Raw genomic sequence first — 20,694 nt, 5'->3', positions numbered from 1 at the left:
CTTCAGTATACAGGTATACTGCAGTGTGTATCGCATCACGTATAACCTACATCAGTAGTTGGGAAGCATTGAAACAATAAAAAAGATTTGTACAAACATACGCTCCGTAGATTCTTTCTACCCCCCTCCAACACCTATTTCTAACCGTTTGGTGATACTTAGGTATTTCCCAATCGCCATTGCCCTTAGAGATTCTATTAAACCGGACACGATCCTCGATAAGTCCCCGATATTTCCCACTGTTCTCGACCGTTCTGTTCCACGAATTACTCAAATTCCTCGATATAAGTCGATCGAATTCCATCGCGAGTACTCTCTACGAGGTCGCGCAGCCACCCGATTATTGGAGTTGAAAAATCACCGGTATCTCGGTAGCGACGCATTTCGATCGACTCGCACGATCGTTACGTTCCCGATCCATTGTTGACGCGGAACATTCAAGATATCAACGATACGTATCGTACGTGGCCAGACGTGGGTCAACGTACTCAAAATATCGCGATAGAGACACCGTCGGATTAGAGGAGGCTGTTGTACCTTTTCGTGGGTTCGTTCGCCCCCCTTTTCGATTCAGTTGACCGCCAACGTGCCAGCGGGCTCGTGCATTCAACAGGTATCTATACAATCGATGTGTGTTCGCGCGGTGGTATCCCTCTCGGTTCTGTTGTGTTGGTATCAGTGATCTGCGCTTCCTTCCAAGAGACGCTTGCGCCGGTAAGGCAGACTCACTGGCGTTCCATGGCCACCCGGTTCGTTATTAGTACGCCGCCGGCCGTCGAAGCTGGACGATCTTTCGTCGCGGTCCGCGCGGTGCGTCGCGTTATTTTTGTTTACGTCCACTTTTCGTCTGTTAAACACGATCTCGAACCGAGCGTACCGTACGTATCGCGATTCGTCCGTATCGCGATCGCGTAGATTTTCGTCGAATCGTCGATCCGATCCGGTGCGGTTCGATGACCGTGTATTCGAGTCGTTAAATTGTGTTCGTTTAACGGAAAGTGAGAGTCTCGCGAGGGATTGATTCGTATGATTCTTATGGAAAAGAAACGAGTGTAATCCAAGGAGATTGTTCTCCGACACGACGCGTTCCGTTACGGTTACCCGTGCACGCGGGACTGTGTTAACGTAGAGGGAAAGAGAGCAACGGTACGTAGCAAAGTGTTATCAATTATTAAACAACGCGACGATTGAATTAACGCATCGACCGATACGTTTCGAGGCGGTGACTTCTTCGGGTGTAACGAACGCGTAACGCGTTTTCGGAGAAATCGTGTCTCGGACGCTCGTACGTTGTTCGTATACAAATTTAAAGAAGCCTCTAGACGCTTGCCAAACGGTGTTTCGCAATCGTCGATGCCCACCGATACACGTAGCGGTCGTGTGTCTCGCCGTGAGACGTTTCTTGAACGCAAATCCAACCAGTGTCGGACACGTTTTCTCTTTTTCTTTTTTTTCCCGTTCCCGCGCACGCCACGTTCGCCCCTTCGCTCACCTCGACCGCGGATCGCTTATTAACTCGTTCCCTTCTTTCCTTTATCGGTCTTGCAGGGCGCATCTATGGGTTAAAGGTTCGCGCATGCGCGTCCGGCGTGTAGATTCGTGGTAGAACGCATAACCCTCGTAGACGCATAACTTGAAAACAGTATGATTTAAGGGGACGGGAGCGTTAAAGAGTAACGTGTATTGTAAATCGACATCGAGGCGATAGTAAACATTTGCTCGGTACGAGTATTTGTCGTTTGATTCACAATAGCACGAATTGCGAAGTAATTTTTCAAAAAATCATCCTTGTTTGCGTTCGTGACGTCATCGATGATTACTTTTCGATACGGTCTGTCCGGTGTGCGTTGTTTCAGCCAAACGAGATCAGGTGCAACGAAAATTCAAAAAATGTTAGAAACTGTAATATACACTTCGGGAATTGACTTTCCAACAATTTGATTTTTATGAAAATTGTTTGTATTTTTTCGGAATAAATTAAAATTTCTCAAAATTGCTACGTTATTCCGTAGTAAATGTTACAGCGAAGATTTTAGAAGTTTCAGGGTAATCTGTTAGCTAGATCTCGAGATATCTTGCACACTGTTTCTGAAAACACAGTTTCGAGCAAAAACGAGTTTAAAGTTTCCAAACTGTCTGTTATGCGTGGGCCAAGGCGTTGCGGCACGCATATGTACGAATCTGTTAGGCTCTTCGTATCTCCAAAAATAGATTCTTTTAAAGACTGGGACCTTTCACATTTTATTCTTTAGACTTTCAACTGTTATTTAAGACAAAAAAAAAATTCCAAACCGTCCTATCTCTTTAAAAGTGATTTTTCGTGTAACGAGATTTCGTAAATTGATAAGTATAGACGAATTTGCGAGTAGAAACGAAGCCCGCGCGAATATCGAATTTAAAAGGCGAGGAAAGTGCAAGCTTTTATATTTATACGATCGGGGGAATCGTTTTTAACGAAGTCTTTCCACCGAACCCGGATTTGCAAATTTCATTTCGTTCAAATTTTAATAAACGCTTTAAACGAACGGGTATTTTTAAGTTGTGAAAAGTAGCGACGAAACGAGAAACGTTTTTGCACCGCGAATATTAACGAATCGGCGTTGTTTATCTTATTAATGAAAAAGTTTTATTTCCATACGGAGCAAATGTCAAACTTCGTTTTTTTTTTTTTAAATTGCTCGCCGATATCTTGAGATTTGTTGAAAACGTCACACGAGCTGGTCGACCGAGATTAATACAAAATTATCTCGCGTTTACGCCACGGATTAAAACGATTGAACGGTCGACTCGGCGCAATTTTTAGATAAACTATCGATTCAAAACTTTGTAACAATCGACTTGTGGATATATACCATGTGGTATTAATTTCTGTAAAAAGTATCGAGATAAGTGTATCTTTACTTTCGTATGATTATCCAAAAGACTTCATCGTATCGATGAAATCGAACGTGTTCACGAATCGTAATATTTATTTCCCTTTCGAGTATCGAGGGATCGTTTTAAATACTAGGTTGTTCAATAAACTTTGTCGTTCGATAAAATAGTACTACATTGAACAGTATAGGACTAGGTTGCCCAATAAGTTTTGTCGTTCGATAAAACTTATTGAACTGTACTTTTCAATGAAGTACTGTTCAATGTAGTGTAGTAAAACTTATTGAACAGTACTACATTGAACAGTATAGTATTAGGTTGCTCAATAAGTTTTGTTCGATCAAACTTATTGAACTGTATTTTTCAATGTACTACTGTTCAATGTAGTGTAGTCAAACTTATTGAACAGTATAGTACTAGGTTGCTCAATAAGTTTTGTTCGATAAAACTTTTCAATGTAGTACTGTTCAATGTAGTATAGTAAAACTTATTGAACAGTACTATATTGAACAGTATAGTACTAGGTTGCTCAATAAGTTTTGTTCGATAAAACTTTTCAATGTAGTACTGTTCAATGTAGTATAGTAAAACTTATTGAACAGTACTATATTGAACAGTATAGTACTAGGTTGCTCAATAAGTTTTGTTCAATAGAACTTATTGAACAGTACTGTTAAATGTAGTACTCTTTAATGTAGTGTAGTAGAACTTATTGAACAGTACTACATTGAACAGTATAGTACTAGGTTGCTCAATGAGTTTTGTTCGATAAAACTTATTGATCTGTACTTTTCAATGAAGTATTGTTCAATGCAGTGTAGGAAAACTTATTGAACAGTATTACATTGAACATTACTATATTGAACAGTACTACATTGAACAGTATAGTACTAGGTTGCTCAATAAGTTTTGTTCGATAAAACTTACTGAACTGTACTTTTCAATGTAGTACTATTCAATGTAGTGTAGTAAAACTTATTGAACAGTATTACATTGAACAATACTATATTGAACAGTACTATATTGAACAGTACTACTTTGAACAGTACTACATTGAACAGTATAGTACTAGGTTGCTCAATAAGTTTTGTTCGATAAAACTTACTGAACTGTACTTTTCAATGTAGTACTATTCAATGTAGTGTAGTAAAACTTATTGAACAGTATTACATTGAACAATACTATATTGAACAGTACTATATTGAACAGTACTACTTTGAACAGTACTACATTGAACAGTATAGTACTAGGTTGCTCAATAAGTTTTGTTCGATAAAACTTACTGAACTGTACTTTTCAAAACTTATTGAACAGTATTACATTGAACAATACTATATTGAACAGTACTATATTGAACAGTACTACATCGAACAGTAGTGTTCAATAAGTTTTATCGAACAACCTATTGCAGAGATCCTTGTTAACGAAACGCGCAAATTATTTTACGTACGTTCACAATTGCACAGTTCCACGAATCGTTCTCGATCATGATAAAAAAAAATCACGATGCTAGCAAAGAATAATGAAAACGAGAAATACCGCGAGACGGAAGTATCGACGTTTCCACGTTCGCGATAAAGTTGCATCGAAGTTGCAGCCCCGTCTTTATCTCCGAAATTGTGTTGTGTCACAATCACGATTAACAATTTAATCCATTCGTGGGGGATTAAAAAATAATTATGCGGTAATTGCCGCAGCCGAGCGGTCGGAAGGCTCGGAATAAATCGTTTAAATCGGATAAAAGTTGTTAAAAACTCTTCGATAACGACGTTCGCTCGTCTGAGAAAAAACAGGGGAACGATCGAGACACAATACGGGGCATTTAAACGCGATTCTTTTTTAACAACAAGTGCGTCGAACGCTCGCAGACTGTATTCGTAATTTAACGGGGGGATAATTTTCATATCGCATTAGTATGTCCCGGGTACCGATTCTCGTTAATTATCATAAAACTTAAAGGGCTGGGAGAGATTCCCGGAAAGAAAAAGAATCCAGAACTTCCGTGATTAATGAAGTAATTCGTTCCAAGTAAGAAGTTGTATTTCATTTCGTCCGACGTGCGTTCTTTCGGCTGAAATAATTTCTGAGAAAGAGGGAAATTATGGAGGAGAGTACAGGGGTCGGTGTAAAAAGTACAAATCTGGCCAAAAACCGTGTAACAACGAGTACGTTTCTTTTCCATGGATAAGTATAATTTCACGAGAATCGGTGATCAGAAGTACGAAAGAAATCGTCGAAGGATGCCCCCTAAACAACTTTCGTATAAATAAACTTAATAGGTGCAATTTTGCGAATCGTTTTACAGGATGGATTTATTATAGTCACCGACTGCAGTTCATCCGAGAAGTTTGGTATTTCGAAGCGTAAGGCGGTTTCGACGAATTACGTTCACTCTGGAAATAGTATTATACATTTCATGGTGTATATACACATATATTTTTTATTAATTATAATCACGGCTCGGTGCGTTTTGCAATCGAACACGATACACGTGAACCCCGAAGAAGTTATCGACCGAAGGGATCCGATCGTTAAAAGTAAACGAGAGGATAGGGAAGTGAGTAAAAACGAAAGTGCAAACTGCAATGTGCAAGAAAAAAAGTGTGTGCGTTCCTGTTAATAAGAACATCAACGGAGAAACTCGACAACGATGACGGAAGGCGGGCCGAACATAAGTGTAAGTAACGAAGAAATTTCTTTCATCCAACTGTAAAATAAGTTTACTCAACGATGGAACTACCAAAGGTGTCGATTTGCCTTTTTTTAAATTTCTTTTTAAAATTGCTCAATTATCAACGGTGTCATTGCTCACGATATACCTGGACAATTATCAAAGTAGACAATTAATGGTACTGGTAAATTAATTTTCCCCATTTAACGTAGTTCTAGTGTTGATAATGCACAACAGAAAAAGAAGACAATTATTCAAGCTAAAGGGATGTATATTAAATATCAATTATAACGTGCGACTGAAACAATCGATACTGTTTCCACGCAGACAGAGTTGCCATGAATGGTGTCAATGTACATATGGATATACGTGGAAGAAATAAAAGATGAATTTTTCAAAGAAAACGTTTATTATATCGGTTATTATACGGAAGAGTGCGAAACGAATGGAGAATTTCACACGTAACGCGTTAATGCGGAAAATAGTGTGCTTGTAACGAAGATAAACGATCGAAACGACGCGATAAATATATAAACGAGGTACGGATTGAACTTTAATCGAGGATTTTAATCGTTTTCGGAGAATATAAGAAATCTGATACAAAGTACACCGATTCCGTGGCGTGTGATAATTTAATCGAAGAACGATCGTGGTACGGTAGATTTCTCGTGCGATTAACTCGGAATCCATCGATATGTTATCGCAGTATTTCAAGAAAACAAAGATTGAGTACCGGGTCTACAAGAGCCAGGGGACTCTCAGCGGGTCGTCTCAATCTCTTCTTTCTATTCTTGAAGTTTCTACATCTACGTTGTTTATCTATATTACCTATATACGTTCTTCTATCTTATTGGAGTGTTTTCAAAAAACAAAAACAGAAAGGATAACTATTTCTCTCGGTCTACGACAGTTTGAATTCTCTCTCTCTCTTTCTTTCTCTGGATCCTCCTTTTCATGGTTTCCGTTCACCAAGTTCCCACATTGTTTACTCGTATGTCCTTCCATCCTTAACTTTTTCCATCCCTGGACATTATTCTCTCCTCGACTTTCTATATCCAGGTTCCCATTGTTCTAAGTCTTTCTTTCTCTGGTTCTCTGTGGAGGATCCACACATTTAATTGCAGTTTCTTCTAAAAGGCAACCACCTGTTCCCCTACATCTAACATTTTTCTTTTTTTTTTTTTTTTCTTTCACTTAAACACCCATCCTCCTAAATCTACCCTTTTTAAGACCCCACATCTGTTACGCGTCTCCCCGTTCCTAGGTTCCCTATATTTTTCCAGACAGTATGTTTACCACGAAAAACGATGTTTCCTTACCTTAGGCGCGTGTGTCTCTCTCCCACGTTGTTGCTTTACTCTTTCTTTCTTTTTTCCTTTTTTCTTCATTCGCCTCGCTGTTTCCAGAAATCAGCTTTCACCGTGGTTCGCTCTTTTACCACGCTCTTTGACGGTTTACCTTTTTTCTAGGTTCCCTCGCGTAACCTGTTTCTCTTCCTAGATTCACCCCCCCCACCTCGGGCCCTCGAAAGCCCTCCTGATCTCGAAACCCTTTTCTTTCTTTCTTTTTTTAAGGTTTTACGTCTCTGGATCTCTACTTTTTCGCCATTCAGTCTTCCTCTCCTAGGCCTCTTTTTGTCTCCTGCAAAGATTGAGATTGAATAATTTAAAAGCGAAGCAGAGCCAGAGAGAGAGAGATAGATAGAGATAGGGCGAGCTCATTTTTTCATGTCACCGGTGCTTCTCTTTTCATGGAATTAACAGGAAGTATAGTCTTGAATAAGACAGGGAATTCGCCCGGCCGGACGCGGCACAATCTTAATTACGTCGGATTTATTATTGAAATGTGTATTCTTACCGTTTGCCTCGTCCTCGGTGTTCTTCGAGCCAACGGAAGGAAAAAATAATGTCCTTGCACCCATCCACCGCCCATCCACCGCCCATTTCACCCATCCACCGAGAATCTTTGTTTCGGTTGTATTTTCATTTCAGAATTTACGACGCTCGTTTAATCTCGAACCTGGATTAACGCTTTTACGGGCGGAAACCCGAAGTGTGCCTCAACAATTTCAATGATACTACGCAGATCGTTAACCACTCTTTTAGCTGGAACTTACGGGGCAGTTAAATTCCGGAAACGAGTTTGGTAATTTCCTGCAACGGATGCGCGTTTATCACGGTACCGATCACCCGCATCTCCGGTTTATCCCGCAAATTAAAAATTGACAATCTTACGTCGACCTCGTCAACCATCGCGCGTAACGAGGACGATGATTTTTTCAATTCCGTTACACAGGACACATTCCTAAGGTATCGAACGAGAAATACGTTTTCCGGGAATTGTTCGTATTACTGGTTATTTTAATTTAATTCAACAGAGGTATCCTGACGAGTTAATTAGAATTGAATTTTTTGTTTTGTTTGTTTGTTTTCTTTTTATTTTCTTCGAGTTTAAAGCGCGGAGAATGTTACGCGAAACAGGTATCTCGAGATTGAAACGTTTAGCGATGTTGCAGCGTTAAATAAACTTGTTTCACGTTTTACGCGAAACTGTATTTTACAAGCTGGCCGACACGAGATCTCCGGAACCACGGATCCGATTTACTTCAAATTTTATACAGATATTTTGCACACAGTGTTCTACAACGTGGCTCGCGATATTTTTAATGTGTTAATTATTTAATTTCTTACAAACGTTTAAAGTCGTATCTTTGGATGAAAATGATCGTTCTTTTCTTCAAATTTCGACCGTTTCTACAATTGTTAAAATTTTTGAAAAATTTTACGATAGATTTTAGATTAGAGTCTCTGGTTTATGAATCGACAATATTTTTTTATTTCAAACCTTCCAGTTCTTGTCAACTGTGGCGGCTAACAAACAATGTTTTACCAGAAGGGGTTCCGGGAACAGCGAATAACTTCGCCATTTTGTACGATTGTTACTTTCGAAAAATTGTAAAATGAAGCTGAAAGTTATATTTATATTCTCCGAAAAAGACTACGTTTTTCATTTAATAGCTACTTAGAAAAAAATTCGCAAAGTTTACCCATTTTTCGTCTCGGAGTGGTGTCTCGGAGTTCTAATTGATGAATAAATTAGAACAGGGTAAAATTAATACGAGATATGCACAATCTAAAGAATATTTTATATATTTAATTTATTTTATAAATTTCCGATTCACACGAACGTGTACATTGAATTTTATCGTTGGTAGATACGTTTCTAAATTCTTTTCTGGTATCTTTGAAATTATCCTCGACTGCAGACATTGTTTCGATCAGTGAGATTCTTGTTCTTTTTTCTTTCAATTTGAATTCGATTTCGGAGAAATTGTACACGTCCATTGCACGGTATTCTTTTCCAAACGATTTGATACCATAATCGAACGAACATCGGTCGAAGCAATTAATCCACGCGATTGAGCGTACGTGCGAACTTCGAAACGTCGGATACTTTTGACAATACTGTGTATAGAAATTAGAGCTGGTATTAATGCACGGGCGTATGAACTCGGGAGAAGTTTATGGGAAAGCTCCGCGATACTATGCATCGGAAGTTTGTATCTCGCCACCGATTCGTTACGAGCACGTCTAACTTCGACCGTCGATAATTCAAAAAGTTGATAACCGATAGTCACGCGAAAGCGTCATGAAATGTCACGTTGTACCTGCACGAGATACTTTTTCGCGTCGACTAGATCGAACGACACGAAAGATAAAGAACGATGGAAACAAAGATTGCTATCGTCCAGTTTTACTCGATACTTTTCACGTGATCCATCATCTCGAAAAAAAAAGAGAGAGAGAAAAAAAAAGAGAAAAAAAGAAAGAAAGAAATTCACATCGACGAAAACGTTGCAATACTGTCCAACGAGAAGGTACTATATATTATAGTTCAAGTTGGCAACTGGAACGAAATTTCATTTGATTTTGTCCCCCTTTGGGAACACGGAAGAAAAGTTTGATGAATGGCTTTGTGTAAAATTCGAACCTCTTTAAGAACGATTTAATACATTTTTAACGCTAGAGTTATCGATGGATCTCGGTATATTAAAGTGTTCCTCGTATGTATCTGGAAAATCGATGATCGAGGAAAGAGAAGAATTTGTGAAATTGATTGTATGTATATTATAGAAAAATTCATAAGGTTTTTTGAAAATATGCTACGGAATTTAAAGCAAATTTCTATGTAAAAGCAGTTGGAGAACAACGAATGTAAATCGTATAAAGGAAAATACTACAAGTAGTGATCATCTTTATTCATGAACCTCAAAATCTGATTAAGAAATCCATTCGTGTCGACAGTGATGCATACGAGTGTACGTGTAACGAAAAAAGAAAAGAAAAAAAATTGTTTCATTAACGCTTCGAACGACTCAGATCGTACAATTTTTGCGAAAGAAACGTTTTCCAAATTTTTCTCGATACGATCTTCGTTTTATCGTTGGACGAGGAGCGGGGACATATTCGTCGAGTATTAGTTTCAAATTCGTTGAAAAACGTTCGAATTCGTTTCATAAATTCGCTTTTTCGCGTTCCGTTGAAAACGAAGCTTTAAAAGACTCGATGGGCGGCAATAGCGATCTGTGTACACGAACGCCGCTAGAAAGTTAAACCGAACCGAAACGTCGAGTAATTGTAACGCGTAATTTTGTAACGAGGAGTTTTCATTAGCGATAAACAGTATCTGGAGGCGTTCATTATCGTTTTATCTAAACCTCGTACCAGTTCGAGTGCACTTCGCACCACCGTATGCCCTCTTGCACAATAGAACTGGTACGCAATTAGCCAAGTGTCGCTCTAATAAGGATTTGTAGGATAGGTTAGGTCAAGCTAAATCGGCCTGTTTACCGTTAAACAGGTGACATCGTGCAGTCTCCTATTTCGATTGTTGACCCGGAGAGCTCGCATTATGACGAAAAGTGACCACTAGAGCTATTGTCGTCGCTCAAAATTAGTTAACCTCAAATCGTTCACGGGATTGGTACACCGGATTGAACACCAGAGGTCGCTGTATCGCGACTAATTGGATGTCTTTCTTCTAACGATACAATTACGTGCAAGTGACGTTTTATTACTCGCAAACGTCGATCTTTTGCTTCAGCTTGCAGCCAAGCACGATTAATATGAAATTGAAATATTAATTTACTTTACACGGAGGACTATTCGGTACGGGGTAGTTTGAAATATCAATCTTTTGTTCGCAGTCGAAGCACGATTAATTTGAAATTGAAATATTATCGGTTTGTTCGGAAAGTAATTTCGTTTTACAAAATGGAGGGTATGTAATTCAATAAAATGTTTATACACTCTGAAAAAATCGTGTTTCGTTTTCACCAGAAAAAAAAAAGAAAATTATTTCCACTAAAATTATTTTCACCTAATAATTCAATTCTCACGGGAGACGTTCGAAATTGAAATAAAAAATTATCTTACCTCGACTATAGAGTTAAATTGTCTTTCGAAAGAATATATGGTAGATGAAAAATATTATTGATGTAATCTTAAGACGATTCGAGTAGGGAAGTGGGCATGATTATTGTAATATAACGTTTTAAACGAACGTCCAGAGTTTTGAATTATAATGAAAGTAATCAAGATAGAAATTCACACCGATGAAAACGTCGGAATACTTCACGATGGAAAAATGCAGTTTAAGTTCGCAACGATTAAAATTTTACTTAATTTTATCTCGCTCGGAGAAGTGGGAGGAAAATTCGATTAAACCGTTTTCTACAGAATTTAATTCTCTTTGAGAATAATTAATACATTTTGAAATATTTTCACAGACAACGAATGTATAATATATCAGACAAACGAAGATACTATAAGAGGTAATCATCTTTATACATGAACCTACGTTGCCCAAAATCAGCTCTTGAAATGAGAATATGAAATCGAAATATCGAGTTTCATTGAAATTCATCCGTATCGAGTGTATATTAAAATGGAATAAAAAATATTTATTTGTAATAAATGTACACAGAAGAACTCGATAAAATTCAAATTTCGACGAAGCCTGTGAAATGAATGGTAAGAGTAAAATAATAAATTAAGTTAAATACTCCAATCATTGTTTCGCTTCGAGAAGAGTATGTTTGTCTACGATGAATGAACAAAATTAAAAACACTATTTCCTCCATATCTGAGGCAAATCTGAGTATAAGAATTTTTTGTTCGTTATTTTATTTAGAGTTTCCGAAAAAAGAAGTTATCGCGTCAAGCACGGTATTACATTCTTTGTGCACACAATGCGCAATTATGTATTGCATGGACAAAATTTGTTCCTCAAGGGAGTACACGTTAAAAGAACATGGCTGTCCAAGTCCACGTTAATGCAAAGGAATGAAAGTTTCCGCTTCGCTTTGAGAGTAACGCTCGTGACTCAGGAAAATCGTGCCGAAAGATTTGTAATAAAAGTTGGCGCACACAAGAACAAGCAGAAACATTCAGTCCCATCCGGTGTAATCATACCTTGAAAATTCCAAGGAATTCGAATATTTTATCTTGGTTCCCAGTTCGAAGCAGAGGCAACCGGGTCACGAGTTACCCGAGGCCGTGAATCCGGGATTAAAATATGTAGCAAGTTCGTAAAACTAGACTGATTATGAAAAGGAATTTCCATTGTAAATTCTGTTTATCTTAACTTCCGAGTTCTCGCACTTGTTCCGGCTCTCACGCGGAACACCATCCTCCGCGAGGTTATTTTCCGTTTTGTTTATTTCTTGCAACACTTTGTATCGTGCTACGCGCTCAGTTAACGAGTCTGCGTAGTGTGGAGATAAAAAGAAGAAAAAGAAAAAAAAACAAAAACCATTTATTTTCGACGACTAAGAAACGTTGTCTCTAAAAGATGATCTTTGGAGAAAATTGGAACTGTTACGGTACTCGATACTAGTCTCTTTGTAATATCGAATCATCGATCACGCGTTTCTAAAGGTCTCTTTAAATGTGAGTAACTTTCTTCTGAAAAATTCAAATTTTTTTTTTAAGCTCTGCAATTTAAAATTTTTTTCCAAGTTTATTTTTGACCTTGCAAAAATTGGGAATACTTGGAACAAAAATTATTGCGTCGATTCGTTTAAAAAATATTTATTCAATTATTAGGGTCCCAAATTAAGCAGATCCCTCGACGAACTGCAAAACTTTATCGAATAATGGGTCGCGAGTTAAGAGAGAGGGTAGTATGGAATAAAATACGCGAAATATCGTTAACAATAACAGTATCGTTTTTAGCTGGCGCAGGTACGCGTCGGTCGCGAGATGAAATACAATAAATACGAGGTAGAAAATAAAAACTAATAGTATTTCGTTTAATTTCGATTTAACGAATTCGAGCGGAAAAACGTTGGGTTTCGTGCAGCTTGAACCGTGTTTTTGCACGCGGTACGAATACCTTAGTCGGTAACAAAGCTGTCATCAACCGGCTGAGTTGAAATCTTGGCGTTTCGAGCGTTTGAAGTTAACTCGCGTCACGAGCAGACTTTGTACTTTCATCTTCCTTGAGTTTAACATCTTGTGTACTTCCATGGCTGACTCTCTCCGAAGCTTACCTATGTATGTATCTGGATATAGACTCGCCTCACGAGAACGAACAAGCATGGGAGGGAGACTATTTACCGAACCGTCTATCAGTGAAATATCTGGAATAGTTGTATCCGAAGCGGGATTTCCGGGCAGAGGATGATTAGAAATGTTACGCGCGAATTACCATGTAATCTCCTCTATTAAAACTTGCACGCGAAGCAATTACAAATTTCGCGGTGGTACGGATCCGTGATAAATGTTGGCAGTTCCGAAAGACTCGGTCTAGCGCCGAGACTGAACATTTTTCCAGGCGCCAGATGGCGTTGAAAGCGTTATTCGGTAAAAAAAAAAGAGAAAAAGCCGTAGGAAACTAATCGAACGCGTTACGCGACCAAGGGCTTGTATAAAATATAATGGATACGTATTTATTCGTTTCCGGTACGATACGAGAAAAGTTGGTACAATACGACGATTTTATTTCCGCGTTACCTTCAAAATTCAGATTTTAGCGAAATCTCGCGCAAACGTGGAACGTATTGAAGCACGCGAGAGATAATTTGTTTCCCTCGTGGAAATTCACTCGAGGTGGTACGAGATGGGATGGAGAGTGGGAGCGGGTTGGAAAGCCCCACCCCCTTCTCCACCCCCTTCTCCTCCTCCTCCTCCACCCGGAACCTTCCTTCAAAGTATGCAAATGCACACGAGGCAGAGCTTTTCAGATGAAAATGGTATCGCTCCGATAGATTTACCTATACCGTGAGAAGGATAAAGAAAAAAGTTGTAGCGAAATACAGAAATTCCAACGGAATTTGCCCAACTTGGAGGAACGATTTCTCGTCTCTTTGAAATCTTCACGGTTCCACAAAATTTCACCGCAATCGATCGCTGGAAAAACTGTCTCGTTGCGTTAGAGGCGACGAACGATCGAGCACCGAGAAAGAGAGAGAGATATATATATATACACGTCGCGGAAGAGAACACGCGTAGACAAGGAGAAGCGGAGTCAATCGTGAAAACCCCGGTGAAGCAAAAGTCAGTGGTACCAATAATACTTCGGGAAGTCCCGGTTTGAAATTGAACGCTACGCTACTGAATGTCTTACATAAAGGGCCTGATACACGTGTACAAATAGGTGTATGTATACGTACGTGTACGGGTATACTATTTCTTCGAATTTTGGGGTTCGTCCAAATTGGATCTCGCGTATTTAGTGGAACGACCGCGACTCAGGAAGGAATTCGTAGGTTACGCGCGTACACGTACACGTTGGTAACGCGTGTCTGTATAGAACACGGGTAACGACTACAATAACGACGAAAACGAATTGACGATCCTGCTATTTTCTTCTCGCCGACGTGGCCCCACCCACGCACCTCCAGCCACATTGCCCTACGCTCGCTGTGATCTCCACTTTCCCCGCCTACCGAACCACAAAGTAATTCCCGAGTTGTTCGATGTATTTCATCGAATTACGCAAAGGCCGTGCTTTCTTGCGATAATCCAACGAGGGATCGGTTTTGTTTTCTGGGAATCGGGTAATTCCCCGGATGAACCACCGGACGGGGTGGGGGAGAAAAAGGGGGATAACGGTGACGGAGGTCGAGTCGGGACAAAGTGGCCGTTCCCGCAACTTCGAAACAGACAAGCAATTAGGCCTCGGGCGATTGACCGAAACAATTCGCGACGAAGTCGACTACGGGGGGGTTGGTTAAGAATACTTAGTTCAGAATCGTTGCTGCCTATCGTTTTGGGCCGGATCATCCAGCCCCGGGCACAAAGGAATAGGTTAAGTGGACGAAGATTCGGTTCCCGGAACTTGGTTCAAAGGGCGTAAACGATTAGGTTTCGAACAACCGGCGATGTTGCTCGGATGAAGTTGTTCGAATCTTACGGCGAAACGGGAATGTTTGGTAAGCATAGGCACGTGGTGTGTTATCGAAGATAGATTTCGGAAAGTTTTCGCGGGTGTACTGTGCGTTGCTGGAAAGATGACCAGTTGTGTATTATTGGCAAAAATGGTTCATCTACTATTGAAGGAAATCTTAGTTTCCTTGTGTAGATAGATTTTATTACACTATTATATTATAGTGTAACGATTATGTTCCACTTTTACTTTTTTTCTGCATACGGAGACACGTGGGTGTCTTTTAATATACAACACTCGCCATATTGTTTTCTTTCGACTGTTTCTACAACTCTCCTACAGATGGCGCAGTACTAATGGACTCTCGTAACTATTGTGCATTGCTGGAAAGATGACCTGCGAAAGGAACGCGGATACGATTGGTCGTATAAATCAGCCATGTCTGTATGCTCGCGTGATTTTAATCGTGATGTATTATTGGACGAAATGGTTTCATCTACTATTGAAAGAAATCTTAGTTTTTTCGAATACTTATATTTGTACTTATATTAAATGGATTTCTCTCAACACACAATATTCGCTATATTGTCTCTTTCCAAGCGGTTTCTTTCATTATCCTATAGATGGCGCCATACAAATTTACTTTTCTAATTACTGCGCGTTGCTGGAAAGATGATCAACCGGACGACACAGAGGCAAAGAGGGTACGCTGACTGTATCTAATCTCCACTTCTCACTTTTCACCTACTACCGCTTACTTCGCACTATTTCGTTTCGTCTTAGCGTGTCCCATTTTCCCCTCTTTGTCAGGCGACCCGTTAGCAGTACCATTCCGCTCGGAAAGTTCGCGGAATGATTTTTTCTCTCTCACACCGGCAACATTGTAGCTATTTCTGTAACGGGAGCCTGGAACCGACAGTTTTATCTATCAGCAGCTCAAGTTTCACGACCATAAAACGCATGGTTCGTTTGCACCGAGAATTTCAGTCGTCGCTCGATGATGTTTCTTGTCAAAAGTCACGCAGGATTTCCAGTATCTCGTCCCATGTGACTTCTTTTCATTCCTCGAAATAAAAAGTATTTCGCAATGCGATATTTTGAGGATACGAGGACGATTCAACAAGAAGCGACGAGGCTGCTAAAGGCCGTTTCGAGGAACTGCAGCAACGTTTCGAACAATGGAAACGATGTTGGGATAAGTGTGTTGGCTTTAGTGGGAACTACTTTGAGGGTGATGATGTAGATCTAGTGGTAGGTGTAACCATTTCGGTCAATAGTACACCGTGATTTAGAACACGTGTGCGCATAGACGTAGGTCAATTCAGTTTGTCAATTTTTCAGTAACGCATAACACTACTCGCGTCGTTTGACGAAGAAGGGGAATAGGATGCGTCGACACGAAGCGAATAGCGCGAAGCAAACGGCGCGAGAGTGGGGGCTACGGAAAAGTGAAAGGGAAAAGTTGGGCGGAGTCAGCGAGGTATTCCCCTTGTCTCTGTGGCGTTTCGCTGATCATCTTTCCAGCAACGTATAGATCTATACAGGATGTCCCTGAAATATATCTACAAATAGATATTGGGTGATTCTTCGTGAAAAAATGAACAAAATGCAGAATAATTTTTCTTCATTTGAGACTTACTTTAATGTTCTCGAAAAGTAACTTCCAAACGAAAAAAAATTACTCCGTATTTTTTCATATTTTTTCATACTTTGATATATCTTTCAAGGACACTTGTATAGTACTTTTTGAAGAAATTTTCTGCAACCAAACGAGATGTAGACACTGCCTACAAGTTGAAACTGTACGAGGAAAGGTAAACAGTCGTTCACTCTAGTTACACGTGACACGACAGCCACGCCTCCACGACAAATACACTGTCGTTATTGGCTAAGTCGATCACGTGTGGAAATCCACCACGTAACGAGGAACAGGGAACGAATAAAACGCGAGAAAGTGAGCTGCAACGATAGCGTTCACGAACACTCTTCTCGGAAGGAATCGGGGAATCCCGAGTAGGGTTAACGTTCGGTTTCGTGATTTCTCCGCTAGAGGGCCGCGCGATCTCTCCGTTTCCTTTCTCTCCGGTCTCTCGGTACGATCTCGGCTTTCGCATCGATCGAAGACACTCGTGAGACGATTAACGATCGTCGATGCACCGTTTCTTCCCAGTTGTCGAGATCCTGGCTGCGAAATTTTCTCGCACTTTCCATTTTTGTGGCAATCCGAGACGCAGGCACAAAGGAACAGCCGACCGTAAAGGAAAATGATAATCATACGAACGTTGAAAAGGCGGTGGCCGTTAAGCCGATTCGCATGTATCGGAAACCGATGGAAAAAATATATTTGCACGTTCCTTTTGTGCCCGACGACCTAATTCTCCCGTCCAATTCGCGATACGGGGGAATAGAGTTGCACACGATCGCCGATACCTGTTATTTGTTCACCCTTGACTGGCGCGGCTGTGCTCCATTCCACTCCCTTCTCCCCCCCCCCCCCTCCACTCCTCCCCTTCCCCACGACTCTAGATGACTTTTTCCTTTTGAAACGAATCCTTTATTTCGTTCTTTGACGCGCGTTTTCTTTGTGCACGCGCCACCGTAATCAACGTACTGTTTAATGTTATTACTCGATTCAATTCACGCGTAGAAGGGGTACGAGGTAGGTTTGTTCTTTTTCAATCGTTCATTGTACGAATCTTTTTGATAGGTGGGGGAGAGCGGGGTCAGTAGCGACACTTCGATTCTGGAACACGATCACGAGAGAGCTATTGCGTTTAGGACAAAAAATCTCGTACAAACATGTTATTTAATTTACTGACACTCTTGAGTTACAGCAATTTCGCTGTACGTTAAGTAATATTCATGGTATTAATAGGAAATGGCAAGTGGAGAGAAATTGTTGCAATCGTCCTGAACGTCGGGTCAGTTGTCGGGTTACTTTTCGAGATATTTTCAAAAAATATCTTTATCGATGAAAATTTTTTCATCGTTCTTTGATAAAAATATTTCTTGAAAATATCTCGAAAACTAGTAACTTTTTCTCACGGTACTTTAATCATTTTTTGCATTGAATGGACAGGAGACTGGATCTGTGCAACAGAAAATGCATTTTTATTTAGAGAAAGGATGCAATTCTTAATTGCACATGCACTTGAATTTGAAAAAATTCATTGCACTCTTTATTTTCTTTCTTTTCCTTTTGATTTTTGTATATTTTTGTTTGTTTTTTTTTCGCATTCTGAATTCTGAACATGGATTTATCTCTTCATTTTTTAGCAATAAAATTTTGTTCCAAGCTCTGTATCTAATCGTTACAGACATATTAATATCTTCTTCTTCTTCAATTTTTACTCTTTTTGAGTAAAAGTTGTAACGTTACAATCGCCCCGGATCGTACTTGTGAACTTTAATTAAATATTTTCATTAACAACATGTTTATGAATGCTAAGTGACGATCAGCGTGTCTTTAAGAAAGATCAGGTTGAAGTTTTAAAGCAAGAAACAAGAAGATATTTGCCAAAAGAGCGTTTATATTACAATTTTAAAACAGGAAGAAAAGTTAATTTTGGGTAAGCAATTTTCATCATTATACAGTTATCTATTTTGCATCTATTGGGTTGTCCGGAAAGTGATTTCGTTTTCCAAAATGGAGAATATATAATTTAATAAAATATTTATACTCTAAAAAAATCATGTTTTATTTTCACCCAAAAAAACGAAATGACTTTCCGAACAACCTAATACATAAATGTAATATACGAGCGTGTTCCAAATGTCACTTTACACTATATACCTAAAAACTTGTCTTAATATTTATCATAAATTTTCAAATATTTACAATATTATTACCGTCCCGGTGTTACAACCAATCTCATTCTTCCCTGATAACAACCGGTTGAGATCGACCTCCATCGAATTATGATTCCGATACGCGCATTCGAGCTTCGATAACAGCGCTCCTCGCGGGCAATTGAGTAAACCGATGAACAAAAGCTGTACGCGAACGTGGAATTTTTTCAACACCTTCTGCGCCACCGCCCCTTCATCGAGGGAGGTGGGGGGACACAAAAAAAAAAAAAAAAAAAAAAGAAAAGAGAAAAATCATTTTACGATCCGCCACGGCCGAGTAGCCACTTTTTTCCTATAAAGTCCAACCGAAATACCGCATTCGAGGCCGAGACGGTGTGATACACATCGCCCTCGGAGATTCGGGCGGTCTCAGCATTTTTCGAGGGAGAGCACTCGGCGGATCATAAAACTCGGGGCCACTTCGCCCCGGGGCCCTCGTTTAACTTCTCATAGAGCAATCGGGCAATTCGAACGTAATAAAAAAGGCGGCAACTTTCCGTCCAACTTGAAAGCGAAACGGTGTGCTAACTGGGAACCGCGGCGAGAAAGTACGGGCAAAACGGGGGGTGTTGGGTGGGGCTGAATGCGATCGTGACGAGGGAGAAATCGGACGATGGGGCGGGGATTGAATGAAACCGGGCGCGGGGGCAACTAACAGCGTAGGGGCAAAATATGTTGAGGCCAATTTAACTTGAAGCCACGCCGGTGAAATCGTATTGTCGTTTGCAACGCTGGAACACGATAAATTCCACCAGTCCCCCCCTCTATCCCCCAGAAGTTGTTGCTTCTTTCTTTCACGTCCGCCCGAAAGCCCGCAAGAAGAAAAATGGTTTCCTGCCTGTAACATGACGTAAAAGAGCAACTTAATCCCGTAATATCCGCGGTGGACGGTCCTAGGGAATTAATCTTGTAAGTAATTAGCGACCCCTGGCGAAAGGATAACGAAACGAGCGGAACAGATTACCATTGAACGGGGAGCCATCCGGTTGTTTATGAAGAATTTCGAAATTCCACGCAACCGGGTACGCGCTAATTGCATCGCGTGCTTTGAACCTAGCGGAAAAATACGATTCGAGGAGCCCTCGCGAAACGATTAACGAGTTTTTAGTCACATACTTCCAATTCGAGTCACTCATCGGTCCGTACGATTTTTATTTCGAACTATTTTCGAGGGAATGCACGCCTCCGAAGTTACGGGGAAATATTGCCCCACTAGCGTCCGCTCGGAACAGCGTCTGACTAGAAGCGATATGGATTCCCTTACACCTCACTCCCCCCCACTTCTATACTTCGTCCAGTTCAATAATAATGTACACGAGACCTGTAAAAAACGGACCTGCGAGTTTTCTGTCGATTTTATACACGATCGCCGGGTTATCTTCTCGAAACATTGCGTCGGGGGATATTGTTTTATTGCTTCGAAGCGATTTATCAGTGTCGATGGTTTTTATTCGAAATTATTTTCGAGAAAATTTACGCATGAGTAGTTACAGGGAAATACGGATTCCTTGTTTTTATACTTCGTTGCGTTCAATAACGATGTTTACAGAAGTTTTAATAAAGTGTTTGGAATTTATTATTAATTCTATTCAAGGTTGTCAAGTTACGTCACTTTTCTCCCGGAACAAGTATTTAATCTTCTCGAAGCACGGTTAGAGGAAATTTTTACATTATTGTAAAGCACTTATTGGTATCGATGACTTTTACTCGAAACTATTTTCGAAAAAATGTACGCATCGAAAGTTCTAGGGAAATATTGCTTCAGTAGTGTCGGTTCGAAGACCATGTCTGATCAAAGGCGTTACGTATCCCCTTAAGCTTCGATTACCTCTCTTATACTTTGTCTTGTTTAATAACGATGTGTATAGGATCTGCGATAAAGTCTTTGGAATTTATTATTAATTCTATTC

At 39.9% G+C, this 20,694-nt stretch overlaps 1 protein-coding gene and 1 long non-coding RNA gene across 4 annotated transcripts in view; one reads left to right on the top strand and one right to left on the bottom strand.

Moving 5' to 3' along the window:
- The first annotated feature begins 775 nt into the window (after positions 1–775).
- LOC143145623 (venom dipeptidyl peptidase 4) overlaps positions 776–20,694 on the top strand; it is a 290,218-nt gene continuing 270,299 nt past the window's right edge. Inside the window, exons 1-2 of one of the 3 annotated variants that reach the window (XM_076309472.1) lie at positions 776–1,146; positions 5,196–5,551. In XM_076309472.1, the coding sequence (XP_076165587.1) occupies positions 5,525–5,551 (27 nt within the window). In that variant the 5' untranslated portion in view covers positions 776–1,146; positions 5,196–5,524. Of the gene's footprint in view, positions 1,147–5,179; positions 5,552–20,694 lie in introns of all 3 variants that reach the window. The other 2 variants (XM_076309383.1, XM_076309552.1) reach the window with 2 other exon arrangements.
- Positions 19,503–19,967, bottom strand: LOC143152110 (uncharacterized). Its single transcript, XR_012993508.1, has 2 exons — positions 19,749–19,967; positions 19,503–19,622 (listed from the first exon to the last, which is right to left on the bottom strand). It is a non-coding gene; the product is annotated as an uncharacterized LOC143152110 (long non-coding RNA).

This window comes from Ptiloglossa arizonensis, chromosome 1 (genome assembly GCF_051014685.1).
Source record: "Ptiloglossa arizonensis isolate GNS036 chromosome 1, iyPtiAriz1_principal, whole genome shotgun sequence".
In the NCBI taxonomy this organism is placed as follows: domain Eukaryota; kingdom Metazoa; phylum Arthropoda; class Insecta; order Hymenoptera; family Colletidae; genus Ptiloglossa; species Ptiloglossa arizonensis.
This window is presented reverse-complemented; position numbering and strand designations above follow the sequence as displayed.